Here is a 17817-nt window from a genome sequence, read left to right as displayed (position 1 = left end):
GAGAGCCTCAGGGTCCATAAATAGCAACACCCTAGTGGTCCCAGGCCCTAAAGAAGTTAGATTGGCTTCAACCAGAGCCAGGGCCTTTTCAACTCTGGCCTGGTGGAACGCTCTGCCTCATGAGACCAGGGCCCTGCAGGATCTGATTTCTTTCCGCAGGGCCTGTAAGACAGAGTTGTTCCGCCTGGCCTTTGGCTTGGAGCCATTTGATTCCCTCCCTCTCTTTTTTCCTTTCCTTCTCCTCCTGCGATGAGGCTACATTTTAATATTTTAATGTTTCATTATTTTAATGTTGTATTTTAATTTTGTTTTTAAGTTGTAATCATTCAACTTGTTTTTATTATTGCTTGTAAGCCGCTCTGAGCCCGGCCTTGGCTGGGGAAGGCGGGGTATAAATAAAAAAATTATTATTATTATTATTATTATTATTATTATTAGTGTGCATCTTTTTACATGAGTCAAAAGTCTGAGGAAACCTCCACGCTTTCATTCAGAAGGGCAGGCCTCTTTGAAAACATGCCCTTATTGCATTTTTTTTCCAGCTCAGTCACATCACCTAGAAACCCAGAGAAAGTTACACCACGCTTTTTGCTGGTCGTGTGCCAAACTCTATTTTATAAAGGCTTGTTTTCTCTCTGTCAGGCCCAGCCTGGCTTGGTTGGCAGTAGCCCCACTCCTGAAAGCAGTCTGGAATAGGGTAAATTACACCAGCATAATCCACTCCTGTGAATATTGCCTCCTATAATTTGGATAGCTGCAGAAATGTTTAGTGCGCATTATACTTAGCTTGAAGTAATAATATGCAATAAAAATGTGGGGATGGTAAAGTTTAGAACAGAGTAGTTCTTTTCTTATTCACACACTCAGAAAAAAATATTATATAGAAAATGAAAAGCCAAGATGATCGTCATTCCAATATAAAACAAATTGTTCGATGCTGCATTATAAATTATTGTAAGAAAACTACAATCAGACCATGATATTCAGTGTTCCTATACTTACTCGGACATGGCCTTCATAAGCCGTTCCTATGCCTTTCTGTGGGTCAATACCCAAAGGGCCCTTTGTCTGTTCAGGTGGAATTGGACACACCGCTGGTGCCTTGTCTGCACAGGTCACATGGCATGAAAATCCACACACTGGGAGAAAATATAGAATTCAATCAAAATATGCATTTCTCATTATTGAATATGTAACAGATTAATCTAGTAACGTATGAAAGTTATTAACATTTCTCATGTCAATCTTGTTAGTTACTTTTGCAGTATCTGAGTTTGGATAAGTTCCAAAACTAAACAAAAACAAGTAAATATTCTTTTTCAAACTGGTTTGGACTGTGCTTGCTTCCAAAAATTTAATAATCAACAGAATAATACTGTACAATGAAGTGATAATTTGGTAGATAAGATGGTAAGTCAATCTTACCTTCACAGGTACAGCCCTGTCTTATTAAGCCAACCATCAAAGATGTGCACTGGTTGCATTTGGTAGGGGTATTAAAGGATTTCACTACAAACTGATGGGCCTTTGGCTGTGGAATAATGAAAACAGAAAAAGCTTAGATGACAGGTACTTTGCTCTCCAAAAATTACTCTTAAATACAAATGCTGTGTGTTAAATTAATGGCCTGGTTTGCTGTGCTGATAAAAACCAGGAGGTTTTTTGTTTTTGTTTTTTGTTTAGTAATACAAATTCCAGACTGTTCCCATGTCTAAAAATAGCCAAAGCATTATTGATTACTGTTCAGAGAATAAAATTGGCAGTCTAAAGAAAGCTGACCCATGTCTCAGCAGTCATGTCAGCTGTCTCTTTGAAAGGGACACACTATCAAAGTTAAAATCATAAATGCAAAGTACTATTAAACATCTGTGCATTAACAAAAAGAAAAAAAGAAATATTAAAGAAAACCCTCTTTTGTATAAGCAGATGAATATACAGAAATGAAACAGGTGAAAGAGTCATCCTGCGTTTAAAGATACTGATGTTTATTTATTTTCTGTTAAGAGACAGACAGCTCTGCAATCTCAATGGCCAAATATCTAAGGTAAGATTGCACAGAACCAAAATTGTGAAGTTTTGCTTCCCTTAGCTATGAAGACCATTTGGTGATAAATAAACACACTTTTCTCATCACATTAAAGTGATGATATCTGTGTTGTGAACCAGATGATTCATAAACATCCCCAGGAAACTACATGGGAAGGGTTTCAATGAAGAAGAAGAAGAAGAAGAAGAAGAAGAAGAAGAAGAAGAAGAAGAGGAGTTTGGATTTGATATCCCGCCTTTCACTCCCCTTCAGGAGTCTCAAAGCGGCTAACATTCTCCTTTCCCTTCCTCCCCCACAACAAACACTCTGTGAGGTAAGTGGGGCTGAGAGACTTCAGAGAAGTGTGACTGTCCCAAGGTCACCCAGCAGCTGCATGTGGAGGAGCGGAGACGCGAACCCGGTTCACCAGATTACGAGACTACCGCTCTTAACCACTACACCACACTGGCTCTCTGAAGGATTGTTACAATGATTATGATTAATAACAATAATACTGCTGTTAATTGTTGCAAGAATTTCTTATGGTACCTTTGGCACAGAGAGTCCTGAACCAATATATGGTGACCTCATGGTTGGTGTGTGAACCGGACGCAGAGGATGATCTGAAACCTGAACATATATATATTGAGAATTACTTAAGGTGAAAAAAGCACACCATTAAAAGGCCTTTCACAAACAAACTTCAGCAAAAAGAGCACAAGAACTAAAGGAGGCAAATAAATGAATGATTGTACAAGTAACATGCTCATCACCTTGCTACCTAGCAAAATATTTAAACATCTTTTAAGTTCTCCTTTACAACCTTGAGGATAGCTATGCTGACAAGTGACAAATGCATTGTACTTAATGATGTGTTTCAATGGATAAACTCCCAATGCTCAGTGATTTAGCAAAGATAATTCACAAATGTAAAACTTTCACCTTACAGCAACAACAAAAATGTATAATCTTTCTTTCCTTTGGTTTTGTAAATCAATAATGTGAATTCCAGTATGCTAGCTTCCTATGATTTGGGACAGCTGTGTTATTTTGCATCCATAAAGCAATTTTGGGAATTATTCTTTTGGATACACACCAGTAAAAAGTGTCTCATTTTATCAGAATATGACATCTGTGATGCATGTGGTTTGTTAGAGGTCAATGCAGGGAGATGGATATTCTAAGGAAATGCCCCCCCCCCCCAGCTAACATGCTACCAATTAAATGAAGTAGAACACCTCTGCATCAATAGTGAATTCATAGTTGTACCAGAAATGTAACTGCTAACTACCAAAAAATGAAGGCCAGTTGCATTGCAAAAAATCTACCTAAAGCATCTTGACGCAAATGCCCTTGTAGGAGTGGCAGAAGAGTTTAGCAAAGTGTGACTAATGATAATGGCTTTTGAAAAGAAAAAGATTGTGTGTGGGGAAGATGACTTTTTTTGCAGCATATTTCAACAAATAAGCGGGATTGCTGAGGCACTAATGCTTTTTATAAACTGGTTAAGCAATCTTAATGGTAGTTTGACAGCATCCGATCAGTTTGTAACAAAAGGGGAATTATGGCCACATTGGTATGGACACTTACCTGGGAGTAAGTTCCACTGAACTTATCTATAACCATGCTTAAGTTTGCAGTTAAGAATAGGGGGGGAAACCTGCACCCCTAATTTCAGGGGCTGCGTTGGTATGGCCACCTGTGGCCCTCCAGATGTTGTTGGACTCCCAACTCCCATCTGCTCCAGCCAGCACAGCCAATGTTCAGGGATGATAGGAGCTGCAGTTCAACAACATTTGGAAGGCCAAACCTTAGCAATCCCTCCCTTATTTGAAAGGCTTAGTGGCATTTGAAAGTCAAAAAATGCAAGGAAGAATGATTTTTTATTTTTTGGAATAGCAAGAGTATCTGTCAGTTGCAGAGATGTTGTATGAACATTAAAAGCCCAAGTAATTTCAACCAAAATAGAAACATAGTCCAGGAATATAAGGCCAATAAACAGCCACTTTGGCTCACGGAAGGGGTCTGAGCAACCCACAATTTTTTTCCTTTCCCTTTAAACCTGATGCCATCTCCATGCAACTATAATGTATCATGAATTCTTTCCAAAATGTCTATAAGTTTCAAAAATACTTTTGCCACCCAGCATAGGAGTCTGCTTATGGTTATAAAACCCCCATAGGCCTTTCGATTCTGGCCTAAGTGTAGAACATGGTTGTAGGTTTCCAGAGGAACAATGTAATATAATGGGTTCAGATGCGCCCCAAAAGGAACATCCCAAGAAAATATTGCAAAGATTATTTGGCAAGGTTCAGCAGCCCAGAAAAAAAGGAAGCAGCAGCAAATAGATGCAAAATGAACAAAGCAGCACTCAATCCTAGGTGCAGTTGAATATCTGAAAGGAAGCAGCGAGAGCACTCACCTTACCAAACCTCGCTGGTACCATTTCCCACCTGCTACTTGCTTTCTTATGGCAATTTCACACATTATTAAGATGGCTGCAAACCCAAGTTTGCCTGGAAGTGTATATTCAACAGGGATCCAATCCTCACAGCCTAATTATTGTGTTTTGTACAATGTACAGTGGTACCTTGGTTTATAAACTTAATCTGTTCCGGAAGTCCATTCTTAAACCGAAACCATTCTTAAACTGAGGTGTGCTTTCCCTAATGAGGCCTCCTGCCCCAGGTGCCCTTCCACCATTTGGCTTCCATTCTTAGACCAAGGTAGAGTTTGCAAACCAGGACACTACTTCCGGTTTTGTGGAGTTCGTAAACTGAATAGTAAACAGGGCTGTTCTTAAACCGAGGTACCACTGTAGAAGTGTGTGCTGCTTTCTTTTTACATTTACAGGTACAGCAACCCACATCTAAACAACTGCATGTGAACTGGTCCTTGGATATAGTTTTTAAGTCTAATTTAAATCAAACACTATTCAGGGCTATTTTGCCTCCTAATTCATTCCGAACCTCTCTAACACTGTGGTGTGGGACAGACGAATCTTAAGCAAATGAGAGAGTACCTCAATTGGTTCAATGTCACTAGCTGTGGAAGGGGACCTAGATCTTGAATGAAGGTGACACTTGATATCTTCATCCCGCGAAGGCGTATTAGATAAGGTAAAATTTTCAACAGAATCAATCTAGAGAAACAACCAAGGAAAAGAAACAAGCAAAAGGAAGGGAAGAGGGAGGGGAAGAAAATTAAAAGCCACTTTTTTATTATGCACTAATTTTCTCAAAAGCATAGAAATGCAAATCTGGGAGCAAAATTTTTAAAAGAAATAAATAATAATTTGCCACTCAATTTGTAAATGTTTGAGCTAGGTTACCTGCCTGCAATGGCAGCATAACATCAGTTTATCTGGCTTGTGCAGGGATCAGTAAAGTCCACTCTAAGCATTTGTTTGTTGGCAGTTGGATAAGATAATCAATTTATATAAAGTTAAGCCTGTAATAATGCTTGTGAGTCACCGAGACTGTCTTATTCTTTAATTTAAAGCCCCTGAATTTTGGGTTCTTTTATGAATTGCAATGGATAGCAAAAAAATATGTTAAGGTGCTTCCCCACTGTTAATTTAAATCTTGATCATTAAGGAACCATACCAATGAATTAAGCATAACAATACATTATGATGATTATCAACAAGAAATTGCCCATCATGACATATGAAAGTATTTTGTACAAGCATACTATAACTGCTGAGTTATACGTTTTTGTTTGACTTGTAGTAGTCTGAAGTTTTCAACGCTAAGCAAAAGAAGCTAGAATATATTTTGCCTAATAAAAGAATCTCATAAAGGGTGAATATCAGAAGCAAAATAATAGAAAAAGATTCCGTTCTGCAGTGATGCCTTGATCTACATTTTCTAATTTCAATTTTTTCGGTTACTGTAATTAGAAATTGTTTGATGGTTTAGGTGTTATGCAATATTTGATTTCATCTTGTTCTGTCTATATTCATGTTAAAGATTATATTAAACACAATGGGCTAAGTCTACATATTTTCTTACACTGCTATACTTGACATGGGTTTGCTTCCTTGAAAATATATTTGAGGGAAGACAGTTTTAATTAAAAATCTAATTCCTTTATTTAGTTGAACTATAACTTTCTCATATGGGACGCGGGTGGCGCTGTGGTCTTAACCAACAGAGCCTAGGGCTTCCCGATCAGAAGGTCGGTGGTTCAACTCCCTGTGAGGGGGTGAGCTCCCATTGCTTGGTCCCTGCTCCTGCCAACCTAGCAGTTCGAAAGCACGTAAAGTACAAGTAGATAAATAGGTAACGCTGAGGCGGGAAGGTAAACGGCGTTTCTGTGCGCTGCTCTGGTTCGCCAGAAGCGGCTTAGTCATGCTGACCACATGGCCCAGAAAAACTGTCTGCAGACAAACGCCGGCTCCCTCAGCCTATGGAGCAAGATGAGCACGCAACCCCAGAGTTGTCCGCGCCTGGGCCTAATGGTCAGGGGTACCTTTACCTTTACCTTTACAACTTTCTCATTAGTTACCAGCTCCCCCAACCTGCCCTGCCACCCCCCTCCCCATAGCATAGAGTTCAGTCCAAATATTACATTTTTCTGCATAAATAATCTAGTTGTTTCAAATAAACCATCAATTGCCATTTTGGAAAACCCAACATCTTAGAATATTTTTATTTGTAATGCAATTCACTATTGTGTTTTACAAAACTGTTGGAAGATTGTGTTGTCCCAGAGAGCACAAAAATTAAACTATTTTAATTACTATAGAGGACACATCTGGGCTGTATATTATTATTATTATTATTATTATTATTATTATTATTATTATTATTACCCTCCCCAGCCACTCTGGGTAGCTTCCAACAAAATATTAAAAAACAATAGTGTGTCAAACATTAAAAGCTTCCCTACCCATTTGCCCCTTAAAATGTATTAGTAGATAACAGCTGCATGGGCAATCTTAATGTCTGGTTTGCCTTTTCTTTTCTTTTTTTACATGTGTTTACACTGGGCAAAGCAGCAACTGTGACACAAACCGCTGTTTGGTTCTTTTAAGAAAGATGGGAACTACAAGTTCAGAATACTATAAGCAACCAAATGCTAAACAATACGCCAGCTTGATACATATAAACTGTTTCAAGCAGTGCAGCAATCAGCGGCAGAAATTCTTTTCTATGCTCAGCATTTTTTTTAAAAATGCACTCCTCTCTGAATATCAGGAATTATATTTTCTTTATAGATTACTGTACTAAAGAAGGCTTTATTTCTACATTTTTTGAAAATATTGCTTGTAAATACTGAACATCTATTGGAGGAATTGTTGAAGCTCTTCCCATCTCCTCTGAGGGCTGTGCCTGACATTGTTCCCAGGGAAGCCTGCTGCATACATACTTTGGCAAAGCCTCACAATATCATATGCCTTATCTATGTGTCAGCATGGAGGAAATATAATCGGAGGATTTGCACATATCTAAGCCCCCCACCCCAAAACTGGTGCTTTCCTTCATTCCTCCTCCCAAATAAAGGACAAGGGAAATGCAAAAAACTGGTTTGCACATGCTGCTTGCACCTTTTATGTACATTGTTCAAATAACCAGAGCTTTCAACACAGTCCAGAAAGTACCATTACACTCATAGATCTAGTAATTGGCCTTCAGCTATTCATGCACTGATACACCCTAATCTGAGAGCAAAAGGTTACTGGGTGAAGAAGTCCCTCATCAAAGAGGGACCTAATGTAGGTGTGTGCAGTGTCCTGTACTGAAAACACACACTGCCTATCCAATTATCAGTTTTCTCAAGTTGCATAGTGCTCGTCACCTGTTCAAACTGTTGAGTCAGAAGGGATCGAAGGGGCCCTCTAGCACACACACACATCCTGCACTATGCAGGAATGTTAGGTTGTGTGAATTGGCTTCTAGACTAGGTCACGGTTGTGTTTTTTTCTGCCCAATAAACAGACAACTAAAACTGAAAACACCATTAGTATCCTTGACAATAAGCTGGGCGAGGCACCGTTCTGCTTGCTCTCAGGTAGGGCCCATTGTGTTTAGGACAGAATCACAGCAATAGTAAGAATAACTGAAATTGATTACTGATTTTAAGTTCAGTGTCTCCTTATTTAGAAAAAAATAAATCAAATTAATCTACCAAGACAAAAACTTCTGTATTATCTTGTCTTGCTACGGGTGTTTCCTACAGGAAGCAAGGCAGACAAAGAAGTGGGTTTTAATTCTGTTTATAATCATGCACTGCAACCTAATTAGTTTTAACGACTCCAGTTTGCCGTCATCTTTTGTTTCTGTGACATTCGAGTGCCAAGAGTGCAACATTAAAAAACGAAAATGCCACACACATTCTCCAGAACTTTTACTCAAACAGTATTGAATGCAATGAAAGTATAGGAGCAGCAGTAGCACAAGACAAGCAGCAGTATAAATATGCATGGCATAAACAGCATCAACAAAAATGGTCTACATTAAACAAAGGAAAAAGCATGTGCATCATAGGCAAAACTAAAAGGCCACACACAGCAAGACATCCTCTTACACGTCTGCCTTTGTGAGCTGGAATACAGGAAGGAGAGCGCTTTAACAGAGAAAGGAGGAGACTGTTAACAGAACGAAACAGAAAGGCACATAATCCAGATCCAAATTTCCATCACAAGACACATACAGTAATATGTACAATACTTTGAATTGTGAGGACAGAGACATGTAATAGGGAATTCTTTTTTAAAAGGAAACCAAAAGAACTAAATACAGGAGAACAATTTTTCAAACTTGCATGTTCATAACAGCCACCTCTCTCACAACTATTTTAAGGGCCAAACTAAACAGAAAGTTAGTTAAATGTATCTTTGTATTTAACATGACTTTTTTTAAAAAGGTGAATAACATCAGCTGGGGAAGAGTGATAATTATCAGGTTTTTATCAGGCAGAGAGAGGCAATTTAACCCCTTTCCTCTGTGATGCAATTCCTCTCCACTACTGTCATTGAGAGAACTTCTCCCCAAAGCAAATCATGATCTTCATGTGAGCGCCAAAAGTGTTCTGCTTACAATGCAGCTACGAACCTTTCCTAATAAGTGCTCAAATCCTTAGAAATGCTCAAAGTCTTTCAACTCAGACTGATAAAAAGGTCATTTGGCATAGGCTTGAATAATTTGTGACCTGCTAAATTAACTATACATTATGGCTTGCTATGTCTTGGCAATCCCACAGTTTTGCAATTTAAGGCCTTCCAGGTTTCTCAATGGCCAGTGATATATAGCTGAATAGGTTACATTTGGCAGCTGTGTAGGCTTGACCTAGAGGCTATATAGAAAGTTCATTGTGGCAAGACTACATCTGCAAGGCAATAGAAATGACTGAGCATGATCTGACTCCATGTGAGAAGAAATCAACTCAGGAACACAAGGAATACCGTTACTTACCAGTAATGAAAGTTTTTTGACACATGACTGTATATTCACATTTAGGGGTCCCCTAAGCCGAGTCTGTAAATGATAGGGCTGCCAGCATACAAACTACTCTGCCCCTTCTCCCCCCCCCCCAAAATGTGCCATAAGGTACTGGTAAAGTAGGAAGGAAGGCTCTGGTAATACTTCAGTTCCTTCCAACGTCTTTGCTAAGCTTTCATTTTAACTTGATCAAGAAGGAAAGATGGGTACACAAGGATGTATGCAATTACTGGGAAACAGCTCTGCATTCCTCAGGTGATGCTCCTCACCTATGGAAGACAAGGCAGCAATTCTTTGCAAAGAAAGGTAATATGGGGAACTAACTGAAAACTGAACCATAAAAAAAATTAAAACATTTTAATGGTCTAATGATAAAAAAATAAATAAAATAATCTTTTTTTCAAATATTATATTGCTACCGAGAGTCAGGATGGTGTAGGGCAGGAGGTTAAAATTCCTGCTAAGCCATGAAGCTAAGTGTCATGGCCCACCCTGAGGACTCTGGTGAGGACCATGAGTGCAAGCAAGAGGCCATGAATCAGAGCTCTCCAACTTGAGCCCCCAACTTGGAACTGGGCCCTTCTGTTGAAAATCTTCCTCAGAGTTTTGCAGGCTCCCTCCACCTTGGCTCAGAGGGAGGCGGCTGGACCACTGAATGGCAGGGAGGCCCCTTCAATGATGGCAGAGAGAGGGAGCACCATGGCACAGTCCGAGGTGTCAAAGGAGGAGGAAATGCTGGCACAGTCTCAAAAGAAGCAGACCCAGCCCCCCAGAAGGTGCATTTTCAAATCAGGTGGATTTATGAACTTTGCTTTCAACAGTTGTTGTGGTTTTTTTTAAAGAGAGAGCATTTAGAACATATTTTTTAAATCCTATAATAGAGGGCAACTTAACGCTACCTGCTATCCTTGTTAACAGAATCATATTGGAGTGGTTGGGGCAAAATGAAGACAGTCACTGTTAAAAATTAGCACTGCTTAAAAATGTTAAGGATAATCTGGCAGTTTTACGATAGGAGCATAAACTTTGTAATATGATCATAAACCTACTGATGGTTGAGAAACATTTTACTTTTCTTGCCCTACTATTCTTTCTTATAGAACATGATGGAAAGCATCTTAAATTTATAAAAATCTATGCTAGTTTAAATTTCCCTTTCTAATGAGGGGATCTCAGCTCAAGACACCCCAGGACTCTTCTATTAATGTAACTTTCATTCCAAGGACAGTCTTCAATGATTACTGCACACCTTCCTAGCCTCCTTTTTTTTCTTCTTAAATGAATTTGACCTTACTGTATCCAAAGTATGAAATCAGCAGTCTGAGGACTTCTGCTTACTGTGATATATTTGTAGGGCAAGAGTGAAGGATGATGGTTCTATATGACCGTATATGTGTGTATGGACATATTGACAGACCTAGGAACTATTGAGGCTGAGTTGGGGGGTATCTGACTAGGGAAGGGGGAATCGTTTGGGAGGAATCTTTCTAATTCTAGATATTTTGATACTTGCATTGAACTGCACTGAACCAATTTTATTTATTTACTTGTATTGAATTATGGAATAATGACAAAATGCACATCTTTTGAAAAAGCAAACTTAGTGAACTTGTGCTGCTGTCACCAACGATAATCTAGAAACCTACTCCTGGTCATGAATGATATGGGAAGTATGGAGAATGTAACAGCAAGGTCCTCGTGAAATGTAAGTTCTAATTCTGGAAATAATTGAATCATTCTAGCCCCTTCTTCATATTACACCACCTGTACCTTGCGGTGGAGGGGAATGGGGGAAACCTAAATTCGAACAGCACAACATTCTTTATAACTGGGAATGGACAGGGTCACTTAGTATTTTCAGAAAACTACAATGAAGGAAAAAGTTTATTTGAAGTAAAGCATAACTTAGAATGTTCTTGAAGAACATGGGCTAACTGTGCAGCAGGTCCTCAGTGAGCTACCTCTGGAAGGAGACAAAATGTAATGCAACAGCACCAATGACTCATTTTCACAGTGGGATATTTGTTCTCCTTCCATCTGCAGTCTACTGTTAAGTGCAGCTGCAAACCTAGACACTTATCTTTCCCAATTTAAAGTAGAAAAATTATATGTTTCCTTGTTAGCCTAATTAAAGTAAGCTGCAATTGTTCATAGTTTTGTTTAAGTATATAAATTATTTGCCTGGGAGAAACACAAACTTGTGTATTGTGTGTAATAGAACAAATGGAAAGGTAGCAAAGATGGGGCGGTGCTCCCTCAAAAGAATCAGGTAAAGTGACCTCTGTGGCTTGAAGCGCCTTTCAATAGCTGTGGTGACTTTACCCAGCTGGAGTTAGCTTGGCTACAGTTAGCTATTGCCAGGGACTGGCTGGACACTGAGGGGTGGTGGCTGGGTACTGATGAGTGGGCACCAGGAGAAGCGAGATCAGAGACTGACTTTGAAGAAGGGATCTGTGATCTGGGGGGGCCTGTAACAGCCAGGAGATGAGAATTCTATTATTAATAAAGGGGTTGTTTTAAATCTCAGTATGTGGAGACTTCTCCTTCACAGTAAGCAGTTTGTCTGAAGCGGGTAGAAATCTAGCATTACCATGATGCACAAATCCACTGACTATTCATCTACAGCCCCCTTAAATGGATTTACTACCAAGAGCCTCTTAATATAAGCAGACAATGCACCCCAATTCTTGAAATTAGCACAAATTAATTTCCATTTTATGATTACAGCATGCATATGAAGGAAACATCCCGCTAATCAGTGCCCTTGTTTGCACGTAACTCTGAGCCAGACCATAGCTTAGCACAAATGAGTAAAAGGTGCAGGACAAACCTTGGTTGCAGCTCAACATTTGCCAGGAGAGAGCTAAACCACAAGCATGCTAAGCCAAATCACAGCTTAGCTTAGAGAAACGCAGCAACAAAATACCTGAGGAGGTGAAAAGCAGCCGTGATCTCCTTTCCACATACTTGTTTGTTCATGCTATGCCATGGTTTGGCTTAGCGTGATGTGTTAACAGGGCCAATATCTCCATTAGCTAACTCTTCAGCAGCTACAATCTTCTGAAAACTCAAGTTGTGTGGTAGATTTCATCAGTGTGCTTGGGCAAATTAGTTAAGCTACTGTGAACATAGAACTATTGTTGTGTAATGATGTGCAAATATATGCACAATGCTGTTACTATAGTTGAAATCAATTAAACAAGCACTTATAATGAAGGCAAGTAGGATCTTTGATTTGGAGTGAGGTGGGAGTGGAGTTATGCTACAATAAAAAGGTTATTTTTTTTTTTAAAAAAAAGGATTTTAAATACAAGGAAGTGCTAGTTCTAATGTTGCAGACTGGGAACATGTATACCGTTCAGAAACAAATGGTAAGCAACAGAAAACAAAAACCTTTCTTACACTCATGTAAAATAGAGGTTTTGAAGCTCTGTTTTGTATCTAGACCTTATCTATCATTTTTACCCAAAAGGTCTACTTTATATAGCTTGCAATCCTCTAAGCCCTGTTGAATCAGAGTGCCTTTGAAATGTACTGAAGATAAAAATCCAATCTAGGTTTGTTTCCTATTAAGACAAGAGTTGATCCAGAGAAATCAAATCAATGCACCTAAGTTAGTCAGGATTAACTGATGTCCACTGATTACCACAGGTCTTCTCTAAGTATGACCTAGTTGGATAAAACCCTAAATCTGTAAATAGGACAGAAAAGTGCACTGCTGAACTCTCAAGTCCATTTTAAAAGACAAATCCTTTTTTGCTCCTTGTTAACTCAGATAGTTGTCAAATACTTCAATGGTGAAAATCACAAGCACAATGATGACATCACAAGCACTAGAGCACAGTCCTACTCACACAATAACTGGATGTATACTTGTGAAACATTTTTTATCAGAATATGAGTATTCACTGCACCCTCTTTACATCACCATTCTCTATGGACTCCCATATTCAGTGGTAAGAATATTTTTTCTACCACATGGTTGTATTTAATGTTTTTTCAAAAGGAGCTGGGATTACAACATTCCTAGTCTTTAATTTATTGATCCACTACAAAAATCCTTGCAATAAAATAATGCAGTCAATTTGAAAAACACCCATTAGCTGGTATAAAATCAGTTAGGTTAATAATTTCGTCAATGTCCAATATTAAAAAGTAAAATAAAAATGGATGGTGTTAAGAATCATAATGCTTAGTTGCCATCTGAAATTCAAAATGTTTGCGGAAATCACAGATATGAATGGAAAGAAACTGAGCAGGGGAAAGAAAACAGCCACAAAGCAAAGGAAGATAATACACTTACACTCACCCAAAACAAAAACCAAATTGCAGCAATATATTTTAAAGGTCAACTTCTGACCAAACAATATCAATAACAATGTAGAAAATATTAGGGCAGAGTGAGTGTGAGGCATCTCAGCTCCTTCTAATAGCAAAACAAAGCAACAGACACATACACAAATTCATGCCATTAAAAAAGAACTATATTGATAAATACTCAGGATTTAAACATATCAGGAGCACTAAAACCTTCTGTAGATTTTCATGCTCTTGATGGCACGGCTTGTTAAAGTGACTGCATTACTATTCAAATTTGCCAAATCAATCTGATTTCTACTGAATAATTTGCTGGTTTGACTTACGTCATCCATAAAATCAATCAATGAGGATGATGAAGAAGAAAAGGAATCCTATTTTAACGTATAGAGCAGTAAAGAAACAGAAACAGATAGGTGAAAACTTCTGTTTTGTGAAAATAACCAGCACCGCCATACTGTTGAGAAATCAAGTGAAGAAAGATTCCAAATGATTTACATATTATTATTTTTTAGTATACCTTTTGAACAGCTTTTGTTAACTGACTATTATTCTACCAATATTACATAGTAGTTTAATTACATTGAAGACAGTGCAAGTGAACACAGGATTGTTAGGACAACAATATAGACTCTTTAGGTCTGCTGTACCTTTACGAGAAATATGCAGATGTGGAATGTGCCATTAATTGTCACAATTTCTTAGTGACAGAATTTTACTATCCAAACTAACAAAATGCCTGTGGCCATAAAGATGGGCTACATCTGTGTGACTGGGCAAGTGATAGCAACAACTTCCTTTTCCAGCTCAATTTTTCTTCCATTTGCCTTGCTTCCCCACCCTCTCAATCAATTGGGACCTACACTCCAGTCCACAATCTCATCTGTGTTCAGATCCCAGGTCCCTGCCTTTCCTCAGTCCCCTTTGCTTCAGCTATAGTACATTGCTGTGGTCATGTTAGTAAAGTATTCACCCAATAGTGATAAAGCACAATGTGTAAACCATACAACAAATCTTGGTTACAGCTCATGGCTTGCATGGAGAGAGCTAAACCATAAGCTCATGTTGGGACAACATGCTAAACCAAACTATGGCTGATCTATTTGTGCTTAGCATGGTTTGGCTGAGTATAACATGTGATCTTGGCCAATGTGTCTCTTTCGTCCCCAAATTGAGTTCTATTTATCAGTTGTGCTTACAAGCCCTGTTTCATGCCCAATAAGCATGGGATGCCTTTGCCTGGCGGCACTGTAGCCCATAGATTGCAGCAAAATACTGGGCAAGGTTTTGCCCAGTATCTTCTCTGTGTGATGGGCTCATGGGAAAAAGCTGCCCCATGAGCCCTAGCTGCAGAAGGGAGGGGAAAGCCTAAGGCTGCTTTCCCTGGAGCTCAAAGTCATTTTGCTTTGAGAGCTTTCTGTCCATCCACTCTCAGGTTAGTGCCTTAACCGAGCAATTTTGGGCTAGAAAGTAATTTCTCTCTCTCGACGCGATTGGCACTTGGTTGGGGTTTTTTCGCCTTTCCCTCGGTGAAATTATGGCTTTCTTTTGTTAGGTGGAAGAATGTTGTTTGTATGAGGGTGGAAATGGCATTGGTCAGGATCAACATTGTATAGGGGGGCCCCCACAAGGGGCCCGAGGGGAGGATTGACCATGGCAAATCCAAGTGTGGGTTTGGTATCTGCCTGGTTGGAATCTGCACTCTGGTCCGCCAGTGAGACCTTGCTTGCTTGGCTTGCACCACAGCAAGATTCAACACTGGCTGATTCCTGTCGTACAGGTTGGAGCGATCCTAACCCAGCGGATCCATTCCATCAACATGCGGCTTGTGGAATGATGAACTGATCCTGGGACCCAATGCCATGCCAACCCTTGCCCCGCCTGCTGGTGTCAATAAAGATTTGGCCTGATTTTATCCCATCTCTATTGTACGGTCTGGTTATTTTGCTGCTCTCATGGGTCAGATAATGCACCTGCCTGGACAAATAATAGTTGTGGTAGTTGTTATAGTTGTGTTAGTCCTGAACTTTCTAAACATTTTAAGCACGGCATCCTTAAATGTAAAGTGTGTAGATTGCTGAGTGCTAAGAATACAAAGAAGCCTAAGAAGAGGTGTCACACTTACTGGTGTCACAAAAGCACTATCATCCTCAAACAGGACAAAGCAATGCTATTCTTGCATGCAGTTCCTAAAGTGACGGGGCATTTGGGTGAAATTTTGCAGGTTGCTTAGACACAATCTATTATCTTGCATTTTGTCTTGGTTTTCTAATCTCATCTGTGCTATGAAAGCAGTTCAGAAAGCAAAGGGAGACAAGAGGTCACACTATTTTATGAAAATATTCTGTTCTGTATTTTCCATTCATAATAGAATGAGACAGAAATATTGTTAAAAGTAAGATTTGTACCTAAGTGTTTTACATAATAGGGCCCTTACTTTATTTGAACAAGGAAGACAATGGAACCCACAATACTTTTCATTTCTATTTTAAGATACGTCCCCTGCTTTCTATGAAATCAGCAACCTAATTATTTTGAAAAATCAGAGACGTGAAAATAAATGCCTAAAATAAATTATCTGAGAAAATAACAGAATCTGGAGGGTTTCTGCCTTACTACGTGTCTGAAGTAAATTTCTGATTTGAACATATGGGAGTTGCAATTAAAAGGTCCCTATAGCAATGCATGGAAATAATGCAATAAAAAACAACACAGTATCAAAACCTAAGTATAAGACAAATAATACACGTTCCTTAGAGATCCAAGGCTGCGATGCTATATACATTTACACAGGAGCATGCATCATTGAACTCAAGGAGACTTGCTTCTGAATAGACATGATAGGCTTGCACGATGAATTTCCCCCCAACACATAAGTGTAGTTATTGTTTCAAAGCAGTAGTGACCACAAACTGAATATGCATATGACATCAAAATATATAATACATCAGCTGTTTACTTACTTCAAATTGATCCAGAGCAGAGGTAGGCGCATTCAAAAATGCCAAGAAAGAATTCTGTGAGTCTTGGTGCTTTACACCTAGAAAACAGCAGCAAGTCTTTAACCTATAGAAAATGGCCAATTGGGTCATTGTCTATGGGTTGTCCTTCTTGAGTTATCTCTGTTGTTACTCCAAAATGCACCAGCTTGCTCCACAGCTCAGGAAAAGAAAAAGGAAGCAGAGCTGTAACACTCCAAAGTACAACATCATGTCATTTGCAACAAGATCTCAAAATAATTAAGTTTGCATATTAATTTCTTAGCATCTTTTTCTAATCCTCATACTTATAACCATTGTACTTAAAATACTTAGACCTACATCCTCTAGATACAATGAAGATTTCCAGTACTGGTGCAAGTGCACAACTGGTAAACCTCATTGCATCTGAGAACTGTTCTCTGGCCTTATATATCAAGAGCTGCTGTACCATGACTTACAAAACTCTGGCCCCTGCAGCAGCAAAAAAACCACTAGTACCGTGGCAGTTGAAACAGTTTTTTTTAGGATCAGATTGTATAACTAAGGACTCAGCTAGACTGGTAAAGAAAAAGTGTTTTATATGCGTTGTCTATGTGATATAACACTGTGACACCAGATGGCATTCTGGAGGGACGGTCTTTCCCTAACGGATTTCCCTGTATGAGTTTACAATGTGTTTAACTGAATCACTTTTTTTGATGTGTCTAGATCCAACCTAAGGCAGAGTAAGGTTAAGTTTACAGATTCACGGAGCTATATTGGTTTGGTCCCCTTATCTCTCCTTTCACAAATGCAGTTCTTACCACACTCTACCATTAAAGGGATCCACTTCTATCTACTCCTCCAACAAATATAACTTCCTGGGCCTTTTCTTGGGTGGTTTTAAATTTAAACTGAGTGAAACATTTGTCCAGTGCAACTAGAGTTCCATGGACAGTTTTTCAGAGGAGATTCCTCATTATGAAGCTATCCAAACAGTACCGTATTCTACCCTACTACTGATTTGTCACAAGGACTTCACTGTGTCCTTTTGAAACAGCAGCTAATA

At 39.0% G+C, this 17817-nt stretch overlaps 1 protein-coding gene across 5 annotated transcripts in view; it reads right to left on the bottom strand.

The window, feature by feature from the left end:
* CDC42BPA (CDC42 binding protein kinase alpha) overlaps nt 1-17817 on the bottom strand; it is a 168479-nt gene that overhangs the window by 36871 nt on the left and 113791 nt on the right. For 3 of the 5 annotated variants that reach the window (XM_081000088.1, XM_081000089.1, XM_081000085.1), the window contains exons 21-26: nt 16752-16828; nt 8558-8596; nt 5049-5168; nt 2576-2656; nt 1426-1531; nt 1003-1139 (exon numbers count right to left, since the gene is read on the bottom strand). In XM_081000088.1, the coding sequence (XP_080856214.1) occupies nt 1003-1139; nt 1426-1531; nt 2576-2656; nt 5049-5168; nt 8558-8596; nt 16752-16828 (560 nt within the window). The remainder of the gene's footprint in view (nt 1-1002; nt 1140-1425; nt 1532-2575; nt 2657-5048; nt 5169-8557; nt 8597-16751; nt 16829-17817) is intronic. The other 2 variants (XM_081000086.1, XM_081000087.1) reach the window with 2 other exon arrangements.

The sequence above is a fragment of the Podarcis pityusensis genome, assembly GCF_964106645.2.
Source record: "Podarcis pityusensis genome assembly, chromosome: 3".
NCBI classification, from domain to species: domain Eukaryota; kingdom Metazoa; phylum Chordata; class Lepidosauria; order Squamata; family Lacertidae; genus Podarcis; species Podarcis pityusensis.
The sequence above is the reverse complement of the archived record's forward strand: the minus strand, read 5'-3'. Positions and strand labels throughout refer to the sequence as shown.